At 47.7% G+C, this 24334-nt stretch overlaps 1 protein-coding gene across 1 annotated transcript in view; it reads right to left on the bottom strand.

Moving 5' to 3' along the window:
* The window catches only part of TWF1 (twinfilin actin binding protein 1), a 74589-nt gene that overhangs the window by 13636 nt on the left and 36619 nt on the right, over window positions 1-24334 (bottom strand). The window contains exons 2-6 of the mRNA XM_075344970.1: window positions 23534-23611; window positions 18901-19079; window positions 17718-17813; window positions 14856-14960; window positions 5504-5629 (exon numbers count right to left, since the gene is read on the bottom strand). Coding sequence (XP_075201085.1) covers window positions 5504-5629; window positions 14856-14960; window positions 17718-17813; window positions 18901-19079; window positions 23534-23611 — 584 coding nt within the window. The remainder of the gene's footprint in view (window positions 1-5503; window positions 5630-14855; window positions 14961-17717; window positions 17814-18900; window positions 19080-23533; window positions 23612-24334) is intronic.

The following is a 24334-nucleotide window of genomic DNA, read 5'->3' as shown; positions in this document are numbered from 1 at the left end:
AATGATCCGTCCTTTTTTGGCACCACGAACAAGTTGGAGTAAAAACCGCGACCACATTCTTGAAGGGGAACGGGGATCACCACTTCTTCTGCCTTCAGAGTGTTCACCGCCTGAAAAAGTGTATCGGCTCGCTCGGGGGGCGGAGATGTTCTGAAGAAACGAGTCGGAGGACGAGAACTGAGCTCTATCCTGTAACCGTGAGACAGAATGTCTCTCACCCATCGGTCTTGGACATGTGGCCACCAGGCGTCGCAAAAGTGGGAGAGCCTGCCACCGACCGAGGATGCGGTTTGGGGAGGCCGAAAGTCATGAGGAGGCCGCCTTGGGGGCGGTTCCTCCGGCGGTCTTTTTAGGACGTGACTTAGACCGCCATGCAGAAGAGTTCCTCTGGCCCTTCTCTGACCTGTTGGGCGTGGAGGAATGGGACCTGGCTGAGGGCCGAAAGGACCGAAACCTCGGTTGTATCTTTCGCTGCTGAGGTCTGTTTGGTTTGGACTGGGGTAAGGACGAGTCCTTTCCCTTGGATTGTTTAATAATTTCGTCCAATTGCTCGCCAAACAAACGGTCGCCAGAAAATGGCAAACCGGTTAAGAACTTCTTGGAAGCAGAGTCTGCCTTCCATTCGCGTAGCCACATGGCCCTGCGGACTGCCACCGAATTGGCGGATGCTACCGCTGTACGGCTCGCAGAGTCCAGGACGGCGTTCATGGCGTAGGACGAAAAAGCCGACGCCTGAGAAGTCAAAGACACAACCTGCGGAGTCGAGGTACGTGTGACCGCATTAATCTCAGACAGACAAGCTGAGATAGCTTGGAGTGCCCACACGGCTGCGAATGCCGGAGCAAAAGACGCGCCTATGGCTTCATAGATGGATTTCATCAGGAGCTCTATTTGCCTGTCAGTGGCATCCTTGAGCGATGAACCATCTGCAACTGATTCTACAGATCTAGCCACCAGTCTAGAGACTGGAGGATCCACCTTGGGACACTGAGCCCAACCCTCAACTACGTCAGGGGGGAAGGGGTAACGTGTGTCATTAAGGCTAAGCGCTTGTCCGGAAATGCTCGGTGCTTCTGGACAGCATCTCTGAAGTTAGAGTGATCGAAAAGCGCACTCCGTGTACGTTTGGGAAACCTAAACTGGTGTTTCTCCTGCTGTGAAGCCGACTCCTCTATAGTTGGAGGTGGAGGAGAAAGTTCTAGCACCTGGTTGATAGACGCTATAAGGTCATTTACTATGGCGTCTCCTTCAGGTGTATCAAGATTGAGAGCAACGTCAGGGTCAGAGCCCTGAGCTGCGACCTCCGCTTCATCCTCCAGAGAGTCCTCATGCTGAGACCCTGAGCAGCGTGATGAAGTCGAGGAAGGTTTCCAGCGAGCCCGCTTAGCCGGTCTGGGACTGCGGTCCGTGTCGGAGTCCTCACCGTGGGACCTAGGTGTCACCCCAGGAGCACTTTGCTGCGCCGACCGAGGGGGGCCTGGGGGCGATGGACTTACAGTGCCCTGGGCCTGTGTTACCGGTCTGGACTGCAAGGCTTCTAGTATCTTAGCAGACCATCTGTCCATAGACTGAGCCATGGATTGGGAAAGCGACTCAGAGTTTCTCAGCCAAAACTGCAAACTCTGTCCCTGCCACCTGGACAGTGGAAGCCAGTGGTTCTACCTGAGCCGAGGGTCCCACCAGTGCCTGAGGCTCCGGCTGAGTGAGTGCCACAGGGGCCGAGCATTGCACACAATGAGGGTAGGTGGAACCTGCAGGTAACATAGCCGCACAAGAGGTACAGGTTGCAAAATAAGCCTGTGCCTTGGCACCCTTGCTCTTTGCGGACGACATGCTGTTGTCTCCTCTTAGAGTAATCAGTGAGGGTATATAGCCAAAGGCCAATAATGCGGCCGAACAGAGAAAATGTATAATATATATTATATATATATATATATATATATATATATATATATATATATATATATATATATATATATATATATATATATATATATATATATATATATATATATATATATATATATATATATATATATACACACACACATACACACACACATACACACTTCGGCACCCAAGGGGGCCAGCACCTGGTAACCGGTGCGGCTTACCGACCGCCCAAAGCGGTTGTGTGTCCACCAGATTCCCTGCCTGGGCCTCCCAGCGCTGCAGAGCTCGTTCTGAATTCCTCCACCGGCAGAAGTGATTATAACAATGGCTGCCAGCGTTCTCAGAGGAGGAGGAGGGAGCCGTGGGCGTGACTAATAAAGTGCGGGAATCTGGTGCCCCACGGTGCTCAGTGAGGGGGGGAGGAGGATACCCAAGTATGCTCCAGCCCTCACTGCCGACGTCCAGTCGAGCGTCCCGCCCTTATCCCTGACTGGCAGGCCCGGGGGCGGGAGTTATGGTACTAGGCCGCAGAAGCCGGGGACTAAATTTAATAGCGCGGCCGGCAAACAAGCGCAGTCGGCGCGGTAGTCCCGGCGTCACAAAAAAACACAGCAGCCGCTGCAGCGTCTGTTACACAGGCGCTCCATGCGCCGTCCCCAAGGGGACACAGAGTACCTCTTAGAAGCAGGGCCTGTCCCTGATGATATCCAGTCTCCTGTCCGTCAGATTCCCCCAGGAGCTGCGGAGGGAGCCCGGTCCCAGTGCCTGGTGACCGGTTAGGATCCCACTTCTCCCAGAGCCTCTAAGGGATGGGGAAGGAAAACGGCATGTGGCTCCAGCCTTTGTACCCGCAATGGGTACCTCAACCTTAACAGCACCGCCGACATTAGTGGGGTGAGAAGGGAGCATGCCGGGGGCCCTCTTTTCTTCCATCCGATAAAAATCAGCAGCTGCTGCTGACTAAAATGTGGAGCTTGCGTGAATGTGTGCCTCCTTCAACACAAAGCATAAAACTAATGGGCCCGTGCTGCACGGGAGGGTGTATAGGCAGAGGGGAGGGGTTACACTTTTTAAAGTGTAATACTTTGTGTGGCCTCCGGAGGCAGAAGCTATACACCCAATTGTCTGGGTCTCCCAATGGAGCGACAAAGAAACAATGCTTTCTAAAAGTACAGAATGCTTCCTAAACATTTTATCCTTGTGTAAGGGAAAGGGAACCTGTCACCAGATTTTTACTTATTAAACTAAAAGAATCCCCTTCTGCAGCTCCTGGGCTGCATTTTATGAAGGTGCACCTTGGCCCCGACTCCCCTTCCAGACCCCAAAAATAACTTTATAAAACTTGGCCGTTAGGTATGCTAATTACCTGTGTTGGCCAGATGGGCGGGCTCATTTTCAGTTCCTTTATCCCCCTCCTGCCCCGGATTGCCGTCCTTCTTCCTTGATTGACGGGATGACGCTCTCAGTCATCCTCCACGTCGCATTTTCAAATCTCGCGCCTGTGCAGTTAGGTCTGCTCGCGCAGGCGCAGTTCGCTCTACCATATCGCGGGCAGAGCAGAAAAATTAGCTGCCCTAGCTCACGCCGATCAGCTTAATGTGCAGGCGCGAAATTATGGGCGGGTACGAGCATGGCGCTGGTGAAGTTGGCGCTGTGCATGACACACCAGCGTCATGATCGTACCCGCCCATAATCTCGCACCTGCGCATTTAGCTCACCAGCGCAAGCGAGGGCAGCTGTTTTCTGCTTTTCCCGCGATATTGCAGAGCGAACTGCGCCTGCGCGAGCAGACCTAACTGCACAGGCACGAGATTTGAAAATGCGACGTCGAGGAAGACGGAGGGCGTCATCCCGTCAATCAAGGAAGGAGGGGGATAAAGGAGCAGAAAATGAGCCCGCCCATCTGGCCAACCAAGGTAATTAGCATACCTAACGGCCAAGTTTTATAAAGTTATTTTTGGGGTCTATAAGGGGAGTTAGGGCCAAGGTGCACCTTCATAGAATGCAGCCCAGGAGCTGCAGAAGGGGATTCTTTTAGTTTAATAGGGAAAAATCTGGTGACAGGTTCCTTTTAAGGCTTTGTGCACACTGGAAAATGGAATTTTCTCAAGAAAATTCCGCAGGCATTGAAAGATTACCGCACCCACGGTAAAAAAATGCGGCAAACCGCACCCGAAAACCGCATGAGGTTTGCTGCGGTTTTTACCGTGGTATTGTTCGCGGTATTGCCGCGTGTGGGTTGGTACATGTGCTTTATTGCATTCAATACAATAAACCTCATTGAAAAAAAAAGTCAGTTCATTCTGAGATGGATAGATAGATAGAGAAATAGACAGATAGAAGAATAGATAGATAGATAGACAGAGTCCCTGTGAGCACACGCTGCATTTCTCACGGTCGGCAGTGAGTTCACATTACTGGCCGTGGGAAACGCCCTGTGGTTACCTCTGCTGTCTCGTTGCGAGGCTGCATTCAGCGCTGTGTCAGTGTCAGTCGCGGCTGGATGTAAGCATCACAGGACGTGGATTACACCGGAGCTGTGTTTCGGGGGGGGGTTAAAAAAATGGTGAACCAGGAGCTTTTTTGTGTTTTATTTAAAATAAAGGATTTTTCGGTGTGTGTGTTTTTTCACTTTACTTACGGGTTGATCATCTCATAGACGCTGCCATGATCAAGCCTGGACTCAGTGGCGGCGATCCGCCACCATTAACTCCTTACATTACCTTGATTGCCACCACATCACGGCAACAAGAAGAGCTGGGGACACTCCAGTACTGCCGCATAATGCATGCGACAGTCCCGGGGCAGCTGCGTCTGATATTCTCGGCTGCAGGAGGGGGGAGGAATGCGGGGGGACATTAACCCTGCCCCTCGCCCTCCCCATCCTGAGAATACCGGGCTGCCGCTGTGTGCTTACCTCGGCTGGAAGGTAAAAATACGGCGGAGCCCCCGTGTTTTGTTTTCTATATTTCCGTTTGCTTTCTATGTGTATTCTATGTGTCTGTGTTCTATGTCTGTGATGTCTGTGTGTGTCTGTGATGTGTGTGTTTACTCTGCTCAGCTTCCTCTTCCTGGCATAATGACATCACTTCCCTGCAAACCGCAGGCAGCGATGTACATTACCGCTGGTAAACCGCGAAATACCGGAGGGAATAACGCAGGAATCGCAATGAACCGCACAGAATTTGCTGCCTGCGTTATTCCCTGCGGGATTTCACGATTACATTGCAGTCAATGGAGTGAAATCCTGCAGCGACGTGCGGAAAAGTAGTGACATGCAATTGTTTTTTCTGCAGGAATCCCGCAGCAAAACATGCAGCTGTCAAAATCTGCATAGTGCGCACAGCATTTTTTTTTCCCATAGGTTTTGCTGGTGATTCACTGCAGAGATGTTATGAACATTTTCTGCAGCGAAACATGCAGCAAAACCGCAGGAAAAAATGGTAAGTGTGCACAGGGCCTTAAGATCAAATTTTAAAAGAAAAATAAATAAAAGCGAAGGTTCTGATATAGCTGAAATCTGTGTGCCTCTACCTATTGACTGTTCCAGTTATTAGTATAAAAGCCAGCAAAAAAAATAAATAAATAAATAAAATCATATTTTACTCACCAACTGAACATAATTCAGCTTCATATTCTTCAGCTGATTCAGTGCCTGGAAGGCATCCCTTTCTACTGGAAACGCAACTCCTTGGAGAGTCTGGTGCTTAGTGTCTACAGAAACCTCGGAGTATGTCTGAGAATTACACCCAATAACGGGACATTGATTAATAAAATGATCACATTACAGCAGACATAATGGGACGCCATCAGCATCCATTAGCTGTATCTACACTCTCCTGTGCTATGGAGGTGTGAAGGAGGAGAGGTGCTGTGCAATCTAATGTAGAATTGCACTAGGACAGGAGGGGCATAATACTTTAACACCATAAATAGGGTTTGAAAGTTGTCCCCCAGCTAAATCTATTTTTGAAAAACAAACTGTGCTGTACTCCCCCTACTTGGGTCCAGAGGTCAGTCTCCACCACTACCCCCAGTGTCTGTTATTATTTGAGGATAGGTGAAGGGTGGACCCAGCACCAAAAGTATCAGGAATATTAAAACATCAAAATTTTATTGGACATCTAAAATTACAGAGGGTCCAAAGTTGAGAGGACACGCATAAGGGCACCTTATGCATTTCGGACAATAAGTAAAAAAAAAGTCCTTAATCACATCGTACTGTAGACGACGGAATCCTGGTGGCGGCAAAGACTCTACTCTGGACCTGGGGAGGGTGAGGAATGTGCAGTGTTTTTTTCCCATTATTGCATTATGAATTGATTATTATTATTTTTGGCCGTCATAGCTGTGTGAGAGCTTGCTTTTGGCAGGAGGATTTTTGTCAGTGGCACCATTTTGCTGTACATACAACCTCCTAAAGTTTTATTGACTCTCTATGGGGAGAAAAAGAAATAAAACAGCAATTCTGCTTTTATATGTTGCATAAATAAGGTGTTATCTTTATTCTGAGGATAGCACAATTATGAAAATGCTATATTTATATTGTTGTATGACTTTGATACAATACACTTCAGAATTATCTGTTTTTGGGTTGTGATATTTTTAGATTTACAAAATATAACTTGATTCTTCCAAAACCTTGTTGAATATTCAGCATAACTGACAAGCACAATAATGCTAGATCCAATTTACTTGGTTTATGTGTTTTCTACTTTTCTCTCAAGCGTAATTTTCTTATAATGTTATTACTTTTGCACAAGAAAATTACTTTAAAATAGAAGTCGCCATATTCTGAGAGATACAGCCTTTCCACTTTCTTGGTTACAGAGCTGTACGAGCTTGTTAACAGGAATAATGAGCATACGTTTTTTTTGTATCATTTTGGGATACATAAGACTGTTTCATTTTACGTGATGCAGTTGGAACACAAAAGAAGGGAATTTTGTTTACTTACCGTAAAATCCTTTTCTTCTAGCTCCAATTGGGAGACCCAGACAATTGGGTGTATAGCTTCTGCCTCCGGAGGCCACACAAAGTATTACACTTAAAAGTGTAAACCCCTCCCCTCTGCCTATACACCCCCCCGTGCATCACGGGCTCCTCAGTTTTGGTGCAAAAGCAGGAAGGAGGAAACTTATAAATTGGTCTAAGGTAAATTCAATCCGAAGGATGTTCGGAGAACTGAAAACCATGAACCAAGAACAATTCAACATGAACAACATGTGTACACAAAAGAACAACAGCCCGAAGGGAACAGGGGCGGGTGCTGGGTCTCCCAATTGGAGCTAGAAGAAAAGGAATTTACGGTAAGTAAACAAAATTCCCTTCTTCTTTGTCGCTCCATTGGGAGACCCAGACAATTGGGACGTCCAAAAGCAGTCCCTGGGTGGGTAAAAGAATACCTCGGTAAAAGAGCCGTAAAACGGCCCCTTCCTACAGGTGGGCAACCGCCGCCTGAAGGACTCGCCTACCTAGGCTGGCATCTGCCGAAGCGTAGGTATGCACCTGATAGTGTTTCGTGAAAGTGTGCAGACTCGACCAGGTAGCCGCCTGACACACCTGCTGAGCCGTAGCCTGGTGCCGCAATGCCCAGGACGCACCTACAGCTCTGGTAGAATGGGCTTTCAGCCCTGAAGGAACCGGAAGGCCAGATGAACGGTAGGCTTCAAGAATCGGTTCCTTGATCCACCGAGCCAAGGTTGACTTGGAAGCCTGCGACCCTTTACGCTGGCCAGCGACAAGGACAAAGAGCGCATCCGAGCGGCGCAGGGGCGCCGTACGAGAAATGTAGAGTCTGAGTGCTCTCACCAGATCTAACAAGTGCAAATCCTTTTCACATTGGTGAACTGGATTAGGACAAAAAGAAGGTAAGGAGATATCCTGATTGAGATGAAAAGGGGATACCACCTTAGGGAGAAATTCCGGAACCGGACGCAGAACCACCTTATCCTGGTGAAACACCAGGAAGGGGGCTTTGCATGACAGTGCAGCTAGCTCAGACACTCTCCGAAGTGATGTGACTGCCACTAGGAAGACCACCTTCTGCGAAAGGCGTGAAAGAGAAATATCCCTCATTGGCTCGAAAAGTGGTTTCTGAAGAGCCGTTAGCACCCTGTTCAGATCCCAGGGTTCAAGCGGACGCTTGTAAGGAGGGACTATGTGGCTAACCCCCTGCAGGAACGTGCGTACCTGCGGAAGCCTGGCTAGACGCTTTTGAAAAAACACAGAGAGCGCCGAGACTTGTCCCTTAAGAGAGCCGAGAGACAAACCCTTTTCCATTCCGGATTGAAGGAAGGACAGAAAAGTGGGCAAGGCAAATGGCCAGGGAGTAAAACCCTGATCAGAGCACCAGGATAAGAAGATCCTCCACGTCCTGTGGTAGATCTTGGCGGACGTTGGTTTCCTGGCCTGTCTCATAGTGGCAATGACCTCTTGAGATAACCCTGAAGACGCTAGGATCCAGGACTCAATGGCCATACAGTCAGGTTGAGGGCCGCAGAATTCAGATGGAAAAATGGCCCTTGAGACAGTAAGTCTGGACGGTCTGGTAGTGCCCACGGTTGACCCACCGTGAGATGCCACAGATCCGGGTACCACGACCTCCTCGGCCAGTCTGGGGCGATGAGGATGGCGCGGCGGCAGTCGGACCTGATCTTGCGTAATACTCTGGGCAGCAGTGCCAGAGGAGGAAATACATAAGGCAGCCGAAACTGCGACCAATCCTGAACTAATGCGTCTGCCGCCAGAGCTCTGTGATCTTGAGACCGTGCCATGAATGCCGGGACCTTGTTGTTGTGCCGGGACGCCATTAGGTCGACGTCCGGCTTCCCCCAGCGGCAACAGATCTCTTGAAACACGTCCGGGTGAAGAGACCATTCCCCTGCGTCCATGCCCTGGCGACTGAGAAAGTCTGCTTCCCAGTTTTCTACGCCCGGGATGTGAACTGCGGAGATGGTGGAGGCTGTGGCTTCCACCCACAGCAGAATCCGCCGAACTTCCTGGAAGGCTTGCCGACTGCGTGTGCCGCCTTGGTGGTTGATGTATGCCACCGCCGTGGCGTTGTCCGACTGTATTCAGATCTGCCTGCCTTCCAGCCACGGCTGGAACGCCTTTAGGGCTAGATACACTGCCCTTATCTCCAGAACATTGATCTGAAGGGAGGACTCTGGCTGAGTCCAGGTACCCTGAGCCCTGTGGTGGAGGAAGACCGCTCCCCAGCCTGACAGACTTGCGTCCGTCGTGACCACAGCCCAGGATGGGGGCAGGAATGATTTCCCCTTCGACAAAGAAGTGGGAAGAAGCCACCACTGAAGGGAGGCCTTGGTTGCCCGAGAAAGGGAGACGTTCCTGTCGAGGGACGTCGACTTCCTGTCCCATTTGCGGAGAATGTCCCATTGAAGTGGACGCAGATGAAACTGCGCAAATGGAACTGCCTCCATTGCTGCCACCATCTTCCCTAAGAAGTGCATGAGGCGTCTCAAGGGGTGCGACTGGGCTCGAAGGAGAGATTGCACCCCTGTCCGTAGTGAACGCTGTTTGTCCAGCGGAAGTTTCACTATCGCTGAGAGAGTATGAAACTCCATCCCGAGATAAGTCAGCGATTGGGTCGGTGTCAATTTTGACTTTGGGAAATTGATGATCCACCCGAATCTCTGGAGAGTCTCCAGAGCAATGTTCATGCTGTGTTGGCATGCCACCCGAGAGGGGGCCTTGACAAGGAGATCGTCTAAGTAAGGGATCACCGAGTGTCCCTGAGAGTGTAGGACTGCTACCACTGTTGCCATGACCTTGAAGACCCGTGGGGCTGTCGCCAGGCCGAAAGGCAGTGCCACGAACTGAAGGTGTTCGTCCCCGATGGCGAAACGCAGGAAGCGCTGATGCTCTGGTGCAATCGGCACGTGGAGATAAGCATCCCTGATGTCGATTGATGCTAGGAAGTCTCCTTGGGACATCGAGGCGATGACGGAGCGGAGAGATTCCATCCGGAACCGCCTGGTGTTCACGTGTCTGTTGAGCAGTTTGAGGTCCAGAACTGGACGGAAAGATCCGTCCTTTTTTGGCACCACAAACAAGTTGGAGTAAAAACCGTGACCCCATTGCTGAAGGGGAACAGGGATCACCACTCCTTCTGCCTTCAGAGTGCTCACCGCCTGAAGAAGAGCATCGGCTCGCTCGGGGGGCGGAGATGTTCTGAAGAAACGAGTCGGAGGACGAGAGCGGAACTCTATCCTGTAACCGTGAGACAGAATGTCTCTCACCCATCGGTCTTGGACGTGTGGCAACCAGGCGTCGCAAAAGTGGGAGAGCCTGCCACCGACCGAGGATGCGGTTTGGGGAGGCCGAAAGTCATGAGGAGGCCGCTTTGGGAGCGGTTCCTCCGGCGGTCTTTTTAGGACGTGACTTAGACCGCCATGAATCAGAGTTCCTCTGACCCTTCTGTGGCCTGTTGGACGAGGAGAATTGAGAACTGGCTGAGGGCCGAAAGGACCGAAACCTCGCTTGAATTTTTCGTTGCTGAGGTCTCTTTGGTTTGGGCTGGGGTAAGGACGAGTCCTTTCCCTTGGATTGTTTAATGATTTCATCCAATTGCTCGCCAAACAGGCGGTCGCTAGAAAATGGCAAACCGGTTAAGAACTTTTTGGAAGCAGAGTCTGCCTTCCATTCACGTAGCCACATGGCCCTGCGGACTGCCACCGAATTGGCGGATGCTACCGCCGTACGGCTCGCAGAGTCCAGGACAGCATTCATGGCGTAGGACGCAAACGCCGACATCTGAGAGGTTAATGACACAACCTGCGGAGTAGAGGCACGTGTGACTGCATTAATCTCAGACTGACAAGCTGAGATAGCTTGGAGTGCCCACACGGCTGCAAAGGCCGGGGCAAAAGACGCGCCTATGGCTTCATAGATGGATTTCATCAGGAGCTCGATCTGCCTGTCAGTGGCATCCTTGAGTGATGCACCGTCTGCCACTGCAACTATGGATCTAGCCGCCAGTCTAGAGATTGGAGGATCCACCTTGGGACACTGAGCCCAACCCTTGACTACGTCAGAGGGGAAGGGATAACGTGTGTCATTAAGGCGCTTAGTAAAGCGCTTATCTGGAACAGCTCGGTGTTTCTGGACTGTATCTCTGAAGTCGGAGTGATCAAGAAACGCACTCCGTGTACGTTTGGGAAACCTAAAATGGAATTTCTCCTGCTGAGAAGCTGACTCCTCAATCTGAGGAGTTGGAGGAGAAAGATCCAACACCTTATTGATGGACGCTATAAGGTCGTTTACTATGGCGTCCCCTTCAGGTGTATCAAGGTTGAGAGCGGCGTCAGAATCAGAGCCCTGATCTGCCACCTCCGCTTCATCCTCCATAGAGTCCTCATGCTGAGACCCTGAACAGTGTGATGAAGTCGAGGGACGCTCCCAGCGACCCCGCTTAGCCGGTCTGGGACTGCGGTCCGTGTCGGAGTCCTCACCGTGGGACCTATGAGTCGCCCCAGGAGCACTTTGCTGCGCCGACCGAGGGGGGTCTGAGGGAACTGATTGAACAGTGCCCGGGGCCTGTGTTACAGGTCTGGACTGCAAAGCTTCTAGTATCTTAGCAGACCATTTATCCATAGACTCAGAACGTTTGTCAGCGAATACTGCAAACTCTGTCCCTGTCACCTGGACAGTGGCAGCAGGTGGTTCCACCTGGGCCGAGGGTCCCACCAGTGTCAGAGGCTCCGGCTGAGTGAGTGTCACAGGGGCCGAGCATTGCACACAATGAGGGTAGGTGGAACCTGCAGGTAGCATAGCCGCACATGAGGTACAGGTTGCAAAGTAAGCCTGTGCCTTGGCACCCTTGCTTTTTGCGGACGACATGCTGTTGTCTCCTCTTAGAGCAATCAGAGAGGGTATATAGCCAAAGCAATAGTGCGGCCGTACAGAGTAATGTATACAATATAAGCATATAATATATACACTTCGGCACCCAGGGGGGCCAGCACCTAGTAACAGGTGCGGCTTACCGACCGCCCTCAGCGGTTGTGTGACCACCAGATTCCCTGCCTGGGCCTCCCAGAGCTGTGTCTCTGAGTCCTCCAGCGTCAGAAGTGCTGATAGGAATGGCTGCCAGCGTTCTGAGAGGAGGAGGGAGCCGTGGGCGTGCCTTAGAAAGTGCGGGAATCTGGTGCCCCACGGTGCTCAGTGAGGGGGGAGGAGGATACTAAGTATGCTCCAGCCCTCAGCGCTGACGTCTAGTGCAGCGTCCCGCCCTTACCCCTGACTGGCAGGTCCGGGGGCGGGAATATGTGGTACTAGGCCGCAAAAGCCGGGGACTAAAGTTATAAGCGCGGCCGGCAAACAAGCGCGGTCAGCGCGGTAGTCCCGGCGCACAAACACACCCAGCAGCTGCTGCAGCGTCCGTTACACAGGCGCTCTATGCGCCGTCCCCAAGGGGACACAGAGTACCTCAGAGTAGCAGGGCCTTGTCCCTGACGATACCCGGTCTCCTGTCCAGCAGATTCCCCCAGGGGCTGCGGAGGGAGCACGGTCCCAGTGCCTGGTGACCGGTTAGGATCCCACTTCACCCACAGCCCCTAAGGGATGGGGAAGGAAAACAGCATGTGGCTCCAGCCTGTGTACCCGCAATGGGTACCTCAACCTTAACCGCACCGCCGACTCAGAGTGGGGTGAGAAGGGAGCATGCCGGGGGCCCTGTTATGGGCCCTCTTTTCTTCCATCCGATATAGTCAGCAGCTGCTGCTGACTAAATTGTGGAGCTTGCGTGCATGTGTGCCTCCTTCACACAAAGCATAAAACTGAGGAGCCCGTGATGCACGGGGGGGTGTATAGGCAGAGGGGAGGGGTTTACACTTTTAAGTGTAATACTTTGTGTGGCCTCCGGAGGCAGAAGCTATACACCCAATTGTCTGGGTCTCCCAATTGTCTGGGTCTCCCAATGGAGCGACAAAGAAATAACATTTTTGGCTTAGTTTTTTTATTATGGCGTTCAGAGTAAGAAATTATATAGTTTTATAGTTTTATAGTATGGGTTGTTATACAATGATATTAAATGTGTCTTTTTTTGCATTTATTTTCTTATTGGATTTGACTACTTTTTATTCAATATTTTTTAAAACGCTCTTATTTATTTGATTTTTTATTTTTTTTTTTTACTCCCATAAGGAGACTTGAACATGTGATCTTGTGATTGCATAGATATAAGCATGTTAGTGTTATACAGACAGGCAATTTAATAGATGAAGCCTCTGGTATGATCTATTAGGCTTTGGTCTATGGCAGTCCATAGATAGCCCTCTAGTTCCCTACCGGTTCCTCTTGATCCCATTGCGGTGATCTGATGGAGTGATCGAGGAAGCGATCTTCCTCCGTCAAACTCAATACACGCCATGGTTGCTACTGACAGGAGTTAATTAAGCCTCCGCAAACACTGACTAATTATACACTACCGTTTCTGTGCTAGAAGCAGGGAGTAAGGCCTGTTAGAGAGGGAGTTCCAAGACCACGATCCCACAGTGAAGATGCAATGTCTATTCACATCCTTGTGGTAACAGACACCTTCTATAGATCTGAAAAGGCCTTAGAGCGACAGGAAGAATTTAAAGGAGTTGTTCAGATTTGGCATGATTGAATGAAGTCACGCCATATGCCTGCAAACTTGTGAATCCTCACACTGCGCATAGCGCGCCGTCTACAGTGCCAGGAGCGGGCGGTCATGAGATATACAGCCTACCCGCCTACATTCCAACTAGATGTGCGTGGTTTTGGTCATTACAGGTAAAATGAGCAAGGACGTGCACGCCTACTGGCAATGTGGCCAGGTCTATGCATATATCACATACCTGCAGTCACATCACCACCCAATATCGCTGCAGGCACCTGACAGACAACGCGTGCTATGAGGATTCACAAGTCTGCAGTCACATAAAAGGACTGGAAACTTATGTGCCAAATCTAGACAACCCCATTAAGACTATGCGCGCACGTTGCGTTTTTTTCATGCGTTTACGCAGTGTTTTAAACTACAGCATAAACGCATGCATTGTGATTCCCCAGCAAACTTTGAGAATTTAGCAAATTCCATGCGCACGTTGCGTTTCAAAACGCTGCCTTTTTGATGCCAAATTTTTGACAAAATGGATGCGTTCTAAAGAGCAACAGGTCACTTCTTTTGTGCGTTTTGGATGCTTTTCCCACTCCGTCTATGGCAGAGCAAGCATCCAGAACGCATCCATTCTGCATTCACAATACATCCAAAACAAAGCATTTTGGCTGCATTTTGAAACGCACATGCAGTGACAAAACACTGCAGAATATTTATCACAGCAGAACGCAACGTGCAAAGATACCCTAAGGCTCCTGAGGCCAATGCAAAAACTGCATCAAGCTCCACAATTCTCATTTATCAATTATAGTACTGGCCTGTTCATACGAGGCAATAATAGATTTTACAAATTGGGGGGGAAAAAAAAAATGCAAGCTGATTAAAACACTTCATACCGATGTAGCTTGCTTAAGAAATGCAGACTAGATCATCAATACAGAGTATAACATTATAACAAGTCAGTGATACATAGGAGGTGCACATATAATAATGAATTTGGAGCACGGTGGTCAATCAGTGCACCAGAAACTGAAATCTACACCTGCTATGAACTTACAATCCCCTACATATCAAAATGTGCAGGTGCGAACATACCACTGGTGCAATCTGTGCAGCCAGAGAGGGTCCAAGAGGTAAGGGGGCCACTTCTACCTCCAAATCAGCAGCAGCTTCTGTCCCAGACACAGAGGGGCCCATATACTGTTCTTGCACAGGGGCCCTCTTGTCTGTGTTTGCTACTGAACGTGTCTACCTACAAGTTGGCCAACCGGATCACCTTAGAATTGGTTTTCTTGACCATGAAAAAAAAAATAAACATTGATATGAAAAGATAAATATACAGAAGACAAAATCTTACCTCGTTCATCTTAATTTGCCGTAATTCCTCTTCGGACGCTGTAAGAGGCGCTGGAGCTGATCTGCACACTAAATATTTCTGATACCCACTGAGCGAAACATCTTCCTGCACATAAAGGTAGCAGTCAATGGGACACCGCACTGATAAGAACATTTTACAAAAAAACAACATGTCTGTCAGAGTGCTGCTAATACAGCAATGATCCTTCCTGGGGCCACAAGACCCAAGTGCAAGAAGGGGACGTAAGCCTTGTATCTTATTGTTTTCTCCCCAACTGATGGTGAAACAACATAACTCGATTCAAGCGCGATTCCAAAAACATTGGATCTTATTCAGACCAATGTGATTTTTATTAAAACAGTGAACGTCTGATATTTTCTATGGACCAAGCAGCCCAAGGTTTAAAAAAAAACAAACCGAAGCACGTATGATTTGTCTCCATAAATAGGATTGTACTAGGATATTCAAGGCTATGGCTTCATAAAAAAAATGGACCACACCCTCATGTCATCAGAGTGCAGTCAAATTTTCACCGATAGTTTAATTATTTTTCATATTTGAGAAAAACTGATCACACTCTAATGAAACCCTGATGAAACAGATCAGAGTCTGATCAGAATAATCGGAATGGTTTTCTCAGCTGGAGAAAATATGGTTGTGCGACCCTAGCCTTACAGGGACTATAATTTATGATAAAGACTAAAAATACGTGCCCTCATTCAATAGTTTTACAGAACTTCTGTGGGTTAAGATATAGTATTCACAATGGTATTAAAAGGGAATCTGTCACCAGGTTTTTGCTCCCTCATCTGAGAGCAGTATAATGTAGAGACAGAGACTCTGATTCCAGCGATGTATCACTTTCTGAGCTGTTTTCTGTCATTTTGATAAAATCACGGTTTTCTCTGCTGCAGATCTAGCAGTTATACAGAGCTCATGAATATGCTGGACTACCTGGCACAGGACAAGTAGTCCTCTAATGATGATCTACTGCTGATTAATCAGTGATGTTATCAAAACTACACTAAGCTGCCCCGTAAGTGACACATCGCTGGAATCAGAATCTCTGCCCCTACATTATGCTGTTCTTAGACTAGGTAGCAAACACCCGGTGACAGATTTCCTTTAAAGGTTTAGTTATATTTTAAAAAAAAAAAAAAAAAAAAACAAAAAAAAAAAAACAAAAACAAAAAAAAAACAACATAAGTGTAATGGGAACAAGAAAGATAGAAAATGCAAAGGAGCTGGGAATTTATCCTTTAAATTATGTATGAGTTCTGTCATAGATCACGGAAACGTTTTGGCATAAATGCCAAAATAGCTGTCATTCTGATGGGATTTAAAGATCTAAACATTTTCCTGCCACAAATGTATGGCTCTCAGAATACAGCCCTTAATGGACTATTTTCCCATAAAACATATATGTCAATCTGCTCGGATCCTTCTTTTCCATGAAATGCCGCACACAGTGATAGTTTAGCTTTTACAAAATGCTACACCACAACCCTTCATGTTGAAGCAGCCCATCATAAAAGCACATGGAAGTGATCTGATCTCACATATGACAAGCAGTCCCCCTAGGTCACAATGTCATGGTATAAAAGATCCACTAGAAATATCAAAAAACTGACCGCACATCCAACAAATGTGAACAGGTGCCAACTGAAAAAACATAGTAACTATAAATGCATACCGTCACACACTGAAAAAGCCAAAAATGTACAAGGGAAAATATGGCACTGCATTACTGCAAAAGAGAGATATTTAGTTTATGTATTGGCCAATGTATGTAAGCCTGGAAACCAACGGCAAGGTATATCTCTGTAATCCGGGAACCTAACTTAAATGCCACTATCTAGGTTAAAAACATCCATATCTGGGCAAAATGCCACTATTTGGACTACAAACCTCCATGTATGGACAGCTAGGCTCTTGCTATAATGGTTATGAACACAGCCAGGTCTTAGGGCGGAGTGCTCAGTCAGAAAGAGACTCACTAGAAATATCAAAAAACTGACCCGCACATCCAACAAATGTGAACAGGTGCTAACTGAAAAAACTTTGACTTTTTCAGTATGCATTTATGGTATAAAAGACCACCAGACATAAACCTTATTTACAGCGCTTTCACCATGTCCATTTGAAAGCATCTAAACATATAACGAGAGCCAAACACCCAGGTCATTAATTGACTGTAGTAATGATGAAGAATACAGGAGACTAGCAACCTGAATACCTGCCCGACATAACATTCAGCCTTAGTCACAAATAAAACGGCTAATTATGTATCCTCGGCCTGGAGTACTGATGTAATCATTAAAATAATAATCTGTTTAATTATATGCTGAGAGACAGGCCTGAAGGAATAAGGGCAGAGCAGAGGTTAATGGGAACATCCATTGCTTCCCTAAACTGAAGGTTACTCCTCTGCTTCGCCTCACAAGGAACGTCCAGCCGCATTTGTCACTCGGTAATATGTGCCCGATACATTTCTGGTACAGTCGCACAGCTTATACATAGCACCGTGCCCGACTGCGGATGAAACAGATGTCTGCGCCCTGTATTTATGGGAGGATTATGCTGCAGACGGCTGACCTGGATATTTAGCATTTCAATAAAGGGATGAAGGATCAACGTACTCCTCACGCTGGATCTGAATGCCCATTATGTGGAGGGAGTGGGAGGTTCAGAACTGAAATGTCAAATATTACACAGCAAAATGGAAACAGCCATCAATTTCAACTAGAGGAGGAAGGGTTAAAAAATGTAATTAACCAACCATAAAACCCTAGAGTGGATCCGAGAGGGCTATAATTAAAGCCTAAAAATAAGGTCAATTATCTGTCATTTTGTCACACTTACTTTAGTTGTTCCAAATATTTCCTCCTTTATGTGTCCCCCTCCAAATTCCTTCTTCACAGTTGCCCTAGTTGCGGCATACAACATCTTCTGACGTACCTGAACGTGTCCAAGAAGATAATAAGATCACTAGCACAATTAGATGGAAACCCATCCGATCACACAATAAAAGGATTGTTCTGTGTATAAAGGCCACGTCACACTAAGCAACATCGCTAGCAACATCGCTGCTGAGGCACAACTTGCTAGTGATGTTGCTGTGTGTGACATCCAGCAACATCCTGGCCCCTGCTGTGAGGTCGTTGGTTGTTGCTGAATGTCCTGAGCCATTTTTTAGTTGTTGCTGTCCCGCTGTGAAGCACAGATCGCTGTGTGTGACAGCGAGAGCAACAACTGAATGTGCAGGCAGCAGGAGCCGGCTTCTGCAGACGCTGGTAACCACAGTAAACATCGGGTAACCAAGAAGCCCTGTCCTTGGTTACCCGAGATTTACCTTTGTTACCAGTGTCCGCCGCTCTCAGCTGTCCGTGCCGGCTCCCTGCTCTCTGCACACGTAGCCGGAGTACACATCGGGTAATTAACCCGATGTGTACTGTGGCTAGGAGTGCAGGGAACAGGGAGCCGGCACTGGCAGCGTGAGAGCGGGGACGCTGGTAACGAAGGTAAATATCGGGCAACGAAGGTAAGGGCTTCTTTGTTACCCGATGTTTACCGTGGTTACCAGCGTCTGCAGAAGCCGGCTCCCTGCTGCCTGCACACGTAGCAGAGTACACATCGGGTAATTAACCCGATGTGTACTGTGGCTAGGAGTGCAGGGAGCCAGCGCTAAGCGGTGTGCGCTAGTAGCCAAGGTAAATATCGGGTTGGTTACCTGATATTTACCTTAATTACCAAGCGCAGCATCGCTTCCACGCGTTGCTGCTGGCTGGGGGCTGGTCACTGGTTGCTGGTGAGATCTGCCTGTGTGACAGCTCACCAGCAACCCATGTAGTGACGCTCCAGTGATCCCTGCCAGGTCAGGTTGCTGGTGGGATCGCTGCTGCGTCACGTAGTGTGACGGTAGCTTAAGGGTTACACACATAATAAAAACAGCACCGCTGTGAGGAGGAGGAGAATAACCTCCCATCCAGGGTCATGGACAATAGACACAAAAGTGTGAAGACCAATGATGTATCATAGCACTCACGTGAGAGTAGTCTGGAGACCAGGCAATGAAGATCCACTCGTAGCCCTGGGCATTCTGCGAATCCAGCCGATATAAAATATAACATGGCTGCTTGTCTTCTAACAGCGGCAGAATGAAGTCATCATAGTCTTGATCCCACGAGCTTGCTGGCTTTTCACTGGCGCTCACTATCAGCTCCTCTGTGAACAATTTAAAGAATAAGAAAAGTTCAAGGGACTCCATCACCGGTTTTTGTTTCCCCATCAGAGAGCAGCGTACTGTAGGGCAGGGATAAAGCCGCTGACTCCAATGATGTTTCATGTATTGGGCTTTTGTAGACCAGTATGTGAAACATCACTGGAGTTAGGGTCTATCCCTGCAGTTTTGATAAACTCTCCGTTATCTACAGTACTCTGAATTCCCAGTTTCATACAATTGCTTCCTGCCTATGCACAGCGTATACAAAAGCATAAATGGCTAGAAAAAATAAGTCTCTGGATGTACTTATATTTCTTTAGTGCACTAGGTGCAAGTTATGTCTATGTACACTGTGATATCTAAAGAAGACACCTAGTGTTCGGATATTGTACTTAGGACATATGGACATCAGTGATGGGGGTCTCAAGCAACTCACCCCTCTGTCATAATCTCTATCCTACCTGAGCAGCCAGCCTCAATCTCCATGAAAAATCTGTACTTTTATGCAGATCTTCATGGTCAGACCTGCAGTAATCAAGAGGCTGTAATACCGCAGGATATCTGGGGCAAAGCTCTATTATATACACATAACACATTCCTTTATTGTTCAGCAAGCACTTGCAGGTTTTATATTCCAAGGAACAATAAAGTAGAGGGGAAACTGTCCTTATAAGCACCAATGTAAGTATACATATACGCAATATACATGTCAACCACAGCAAAATGGCCCTCTGTTTACACTGCTGGGTGCGCTCACAAATCTGGTAACATATGCACCATAAAACGGTTATCTGCTTGTGAAACGTTCTCTTCAGCACTGCTACTCATTACATTCACACAAGCACATTTTACTTCATAATGCTTTCTATTTTCATTACAGCTAAACAGTATTCGGGTATGTTCACACCTGGCATTTTTGCTGCTTATTTTAGGCAGCGCATTTACTGCTTAAAATATGCAGCGTTTCACAGTGCCAGCATAATCAATGAGATTTCTGCGATCTTACGTACACACTGATATTTTTCCCGGCACACTGGTTTTTTTTCAGACTAAGAGACACCAGATAATAAGATGCACCTATGTTTTAGAAGAGGAAATTAAGAAAACATTTTTAAGCAAAAATTTGGTCATGATGCACTGTAATGAGGAAAGGGGGGGTGGGGGTGGGTGGGTGGAATCCTGGACCCCTCCTGGTAGATATATGGCCCATGCTGGTATAAATGTTCCCCATCCTGGTATATATGCTCTCCTGCCTGTGCTTATCCTGGGGTATATGTTCTCCATTCTGGGCCCATCCTGGTATACATGTTCTCCACCCAGGGCTCCTCCTGGTATCAGAGTCGCCCATCCTGGTATATATGTGCTCCACCCAGGGCTCATCCTGGTATATATGTCCTACATCTTGGGCCCATCCTGGTATATATGTTCTCCACCCAGGGCTCCTCCTGGTATCCGAGTCCCCCATCCTGGTATATATGTTTTCCACCCAGGGCTCATCCTGGTATCCGAGTCCCCCATCCTGGTATATATGTTCTCCACCCAGGGCTCCTCCTGGTATATATGTCCTACATCTTGGGCCCATCCTGGTATATATGTTCTCCACTCAGGGCTCCTCCTCGTATCCGAGTCCCCCATCCTGGTATATATGTTTTCCACCCAGGACTCATCCTGGTATATATGTCCTCCATCTTGGGCCCATCCTGGTATACATGTTCTCAATCCTGTATATAGATTGTCCATCCTTGGCCCATCCTGGTATAGATGTTCTCCATCCTGATATATATGTTCTGCATGCTGGTATATATGGTCTCCCATATCATATGTTCTCCATCCTGGTATATATGTTGCTTTTTTTTTTTTTACAGAGGAAAAAAAATAAATAAATGATTCTACTCACCTTCCCTCTGTGCACGGCATCCTCTTCTGATGCAGGCAACGCACTTCGGTGAGTAAGCGATGGGCTGCACATGACACCACTGCCATGTGCCCCCAAGTCACAGGCACCGATATCAGCTGCCGGCCAAGCAGATGTATCACACAGGTAGAAGAGAAGACCGGGTTTATGCTGCGCTACAAACCACTGATGCGGGTAAATTAAAAGATTTCCTTTTTATTATAAAAAGGAAATCTTTTAATTTACCCGCATCAGTGGTTTGTAGCGCGGCATAAACCCGGTCTTCTCTTCTACCTGTGTGATACAAAATTCCTCTCCCGGGGCTGCAGCTAAACCACCGGGCACTCACAGGCTATCATAAGGGGTTGTGACTGGCACAACCTCACCAGGTGAGTGCTTCTTCGTCTTGTCTGTCTACCCTCATACCGGGTAAGACCCTATTGCCCTTTTTTCCCCCCCTACAGTTTGGCCAAGCAGATGTTAATCCAAAATGAATATTCACTGCTCTCCATACCCATAAATCCTGCCCAAGTCTTGGTGCCGGCGTCAGTGATAATAAATGACTATGAAGATTTTTACCATCACTGACCTTAGAGGTGGACAGGATTATGGGCATGGAGAGCAGAGAATAAGTTTCCCTTTAATGTGGAACACACGTGACCACCCACCCTACTCATGTCACAATGGCTTCCCGTAGCAGCGATCCTGCACCTGCCACCCCACCACGTCGCCATCCACTCACCCCTTTCACTATAAAACACACAACCTCATACTGCTTCCAAATTTGGAGGGCAAATAGTATGTCTTACAGTCCAAGAAATGTTTTTTTGAGCCCTACTACGTTTTTGCCAAGACGCAGCATCTCAATTCTTTTGGCATTTTTTTAAGCATTTTTCATACATTCAAATGAATACTTCACATTTTATGTTCACAATAACCCCCTCCACACTCACAGCCATTTTTCTATGTTAAGAAAACTTAAAAGCGTAACTGTCGTTTTAATTTTTATTTCATAAATGAATAGTACACATGATAATAAGCAACTGTGTAATATATGTTATCAGACAAATCTGCTTCTTTCTCTGCTAGAATTGATCAGTCATTATCAACATTCTCACTTCTGAGGTAAAATCTGTATTCAGTGAAGACTTTCCCATCACTGAGATAGGAGATGGCAGATGTTACTGATGAGATTCTATGATGATAGGAGGAGCTAGAGGCACAGGGAGGAGATAAGGGCACACAGACAAAGGAGCTAGAGGCACACAGACAGAGGAGCTAGAGGCACAGGGAGGAGATAAGGGCACACAGACAGGAGCTAGAGGCACAGGGAGGAGATAAGGGCACACAGACAGGAGCTAGAGGCACAGGGAGGAGATAAGGGCACACAGACAAAGGAGCTAGAGGCACACAGACAGAGGAGCTAGAGGCACAGGGAGGAGATAAGGGCACACAGACAAAGGAGCTAGAGGCACACAGACAGGAGCTAGAGGCACAGGGAGGAGATAAGGGCACACAGACAAAGGAGCTAGAGGCAGAGGGAGGAGCTAGAGGCACACAGACAGAGGAGCTAGAGGCACACAGACAGAGGAGCTAGAGGCACAGGGAGGAGATAAGGGCACACAGACAAAGGAGCTAGAGGCACACAGACAGGAGCTAGAGGCACAGGGAGGAGATAAGGGCACACAGACAAAGGAGCTAGAGGCACACAGACAGAGGAGCTAGAGGCACAGGGAGGAGATAAGGGCACACAGACAAAGGAGCTAGAGGCACACAGACAGAGGAGCTAGAGGCACACAGACAGAGGAGCTAGAGGCACAGGGAGGAGATAAGGGCACACAGACAAAGGAGCTAGAGGCAGAGGGAGGAGCTAGAGGCACACAGACAGAGGAGCTAGAGGCACACAGACAGAGGAGCTAGAGGCACACAGACAGAGGAGCTAGAGGCACACAGACAGAGGAGCTAGAGGCACACAGACAGAGGAGCTAGAGGCACACAGACAGAGGAGCTAGAGGCACAGGGAGGAGATAAGGGCACACAGACAAAGGAGCTAGAGGCAGAGGGAGGAGCTAGAGGCACACAGACAGAGGAGCTAGAGGCACACAGACAGAGGAGCTAGAGGCACACAGACAGAGGAGCTAGAGGCACACAGACAGAGGAGCTAGATACAGTCACCGCCCCGTTTTCTCTCTATCTACATAGAATCTCATCAGTAACAGCCACCATTTCCCAACTCAGTAATAGGAAAGTCTTCACTGAATACAGATTTTACCTCAGAATAATTCTGATAATGACTGATCAATTCTGGCAGAGAAAGAAGCAGATTTCTCTGATAAGATATATTACAAAGTTGCTTATTTTCATGTGTACTATTGATGTATGAAATAAAAACTAAAAACTGTTACACTTTAAATAAAAGATTATTTTAAAGTTTTTTCTTTCAAATAAATACACAAGTAAAAACATGAGGAAAAAAAACACGAGTATTGTACGTAGCATTTTTCTTGCCACCAATTTGGACCCAAGATGTGCTGTTCAGATAAAATAAAGGGCGTTACAAACCATCTTCGATGTCCAGTTTCAGTAGCCGGTATTTTCCATTTCTGGCGTTGGCAAAGGTCTCCTGAACATCTTCACTGGCTGTTGGTAAAAATAAATAGATGAACAGGTTAATGGGTGAGTGACGGCACAAAGATACAATAACCTCTTAGAGGGTTATTCACATCTTCATAGATGGGTCTTGTTGGATAGTGCTTGTAAAAACAAGCACATTTACGATTTATGCGTATTTTTAAGCCCTCCATACACAGACTATTCAGATTACTCCTATTCACCTATATCGATGGGTTTGGCCACCAGTCTAAAGTATATGGGGGCACCGGCCAACTGATTGCCAGGGAAGAAGGCGACTGGTCACGTCCTATTTCGGACTGACGATACTTTTGCTGTTCCAGAGATAAGGCTGCTTTCACACTACGTTTTTTTAACATGCGTCCTGAACGTTTTTTTTAACGCAAAAACGGATCCAGTGCAAATGCGTTTTCATTTCAATGCATTTGCAATGGACTTGCGTCAACATGCGTTCACCTGCGTTTACATGCGTTATAGTGAGGATCCAGCCATTTGCAGTTTTTTAACTTTTTTCCAAAACGCTACTTGTAGCGTTTTTGAGCTGCGTCCAAATACTGCAAATTGCTGGATCCCGACTATACTGCATGCAAACGGAGGTGAACGCTGGCATGCTGATAGACAGGATCCTGCTTACTCTACTGAGCATGCCCAGAAACCAGCCTCGGGTGATCAGTCCCTCTCTCCCTCTTCCCCTTCCTCTCTGTCTCTCTCTCTCTCTCTCTCTCTCCCCTC

The sequence above is a fragment of the Anomaloglossus baeobatrachus genome, chromosome 4 (assembly GCF_048569485.1).
Source record: "Anomaloglossus baeobatrachus isolate aAnoBae1 chromosome 4, aAnoBae1.hap1, whole genome shotgun sequence".
Lineage (NCBI taxonomy): Eukaryota > Metazoa > Chordata > Amphibia > Anura > Aromobatidae > Anomaloglossus > Anomaloglossus baeobatrachus.
The sequence above is the reverse complement of the archived record's forward strand: the minus strand, read 5'-3'. Positions and strand labels throughout refer to the sequence as shown.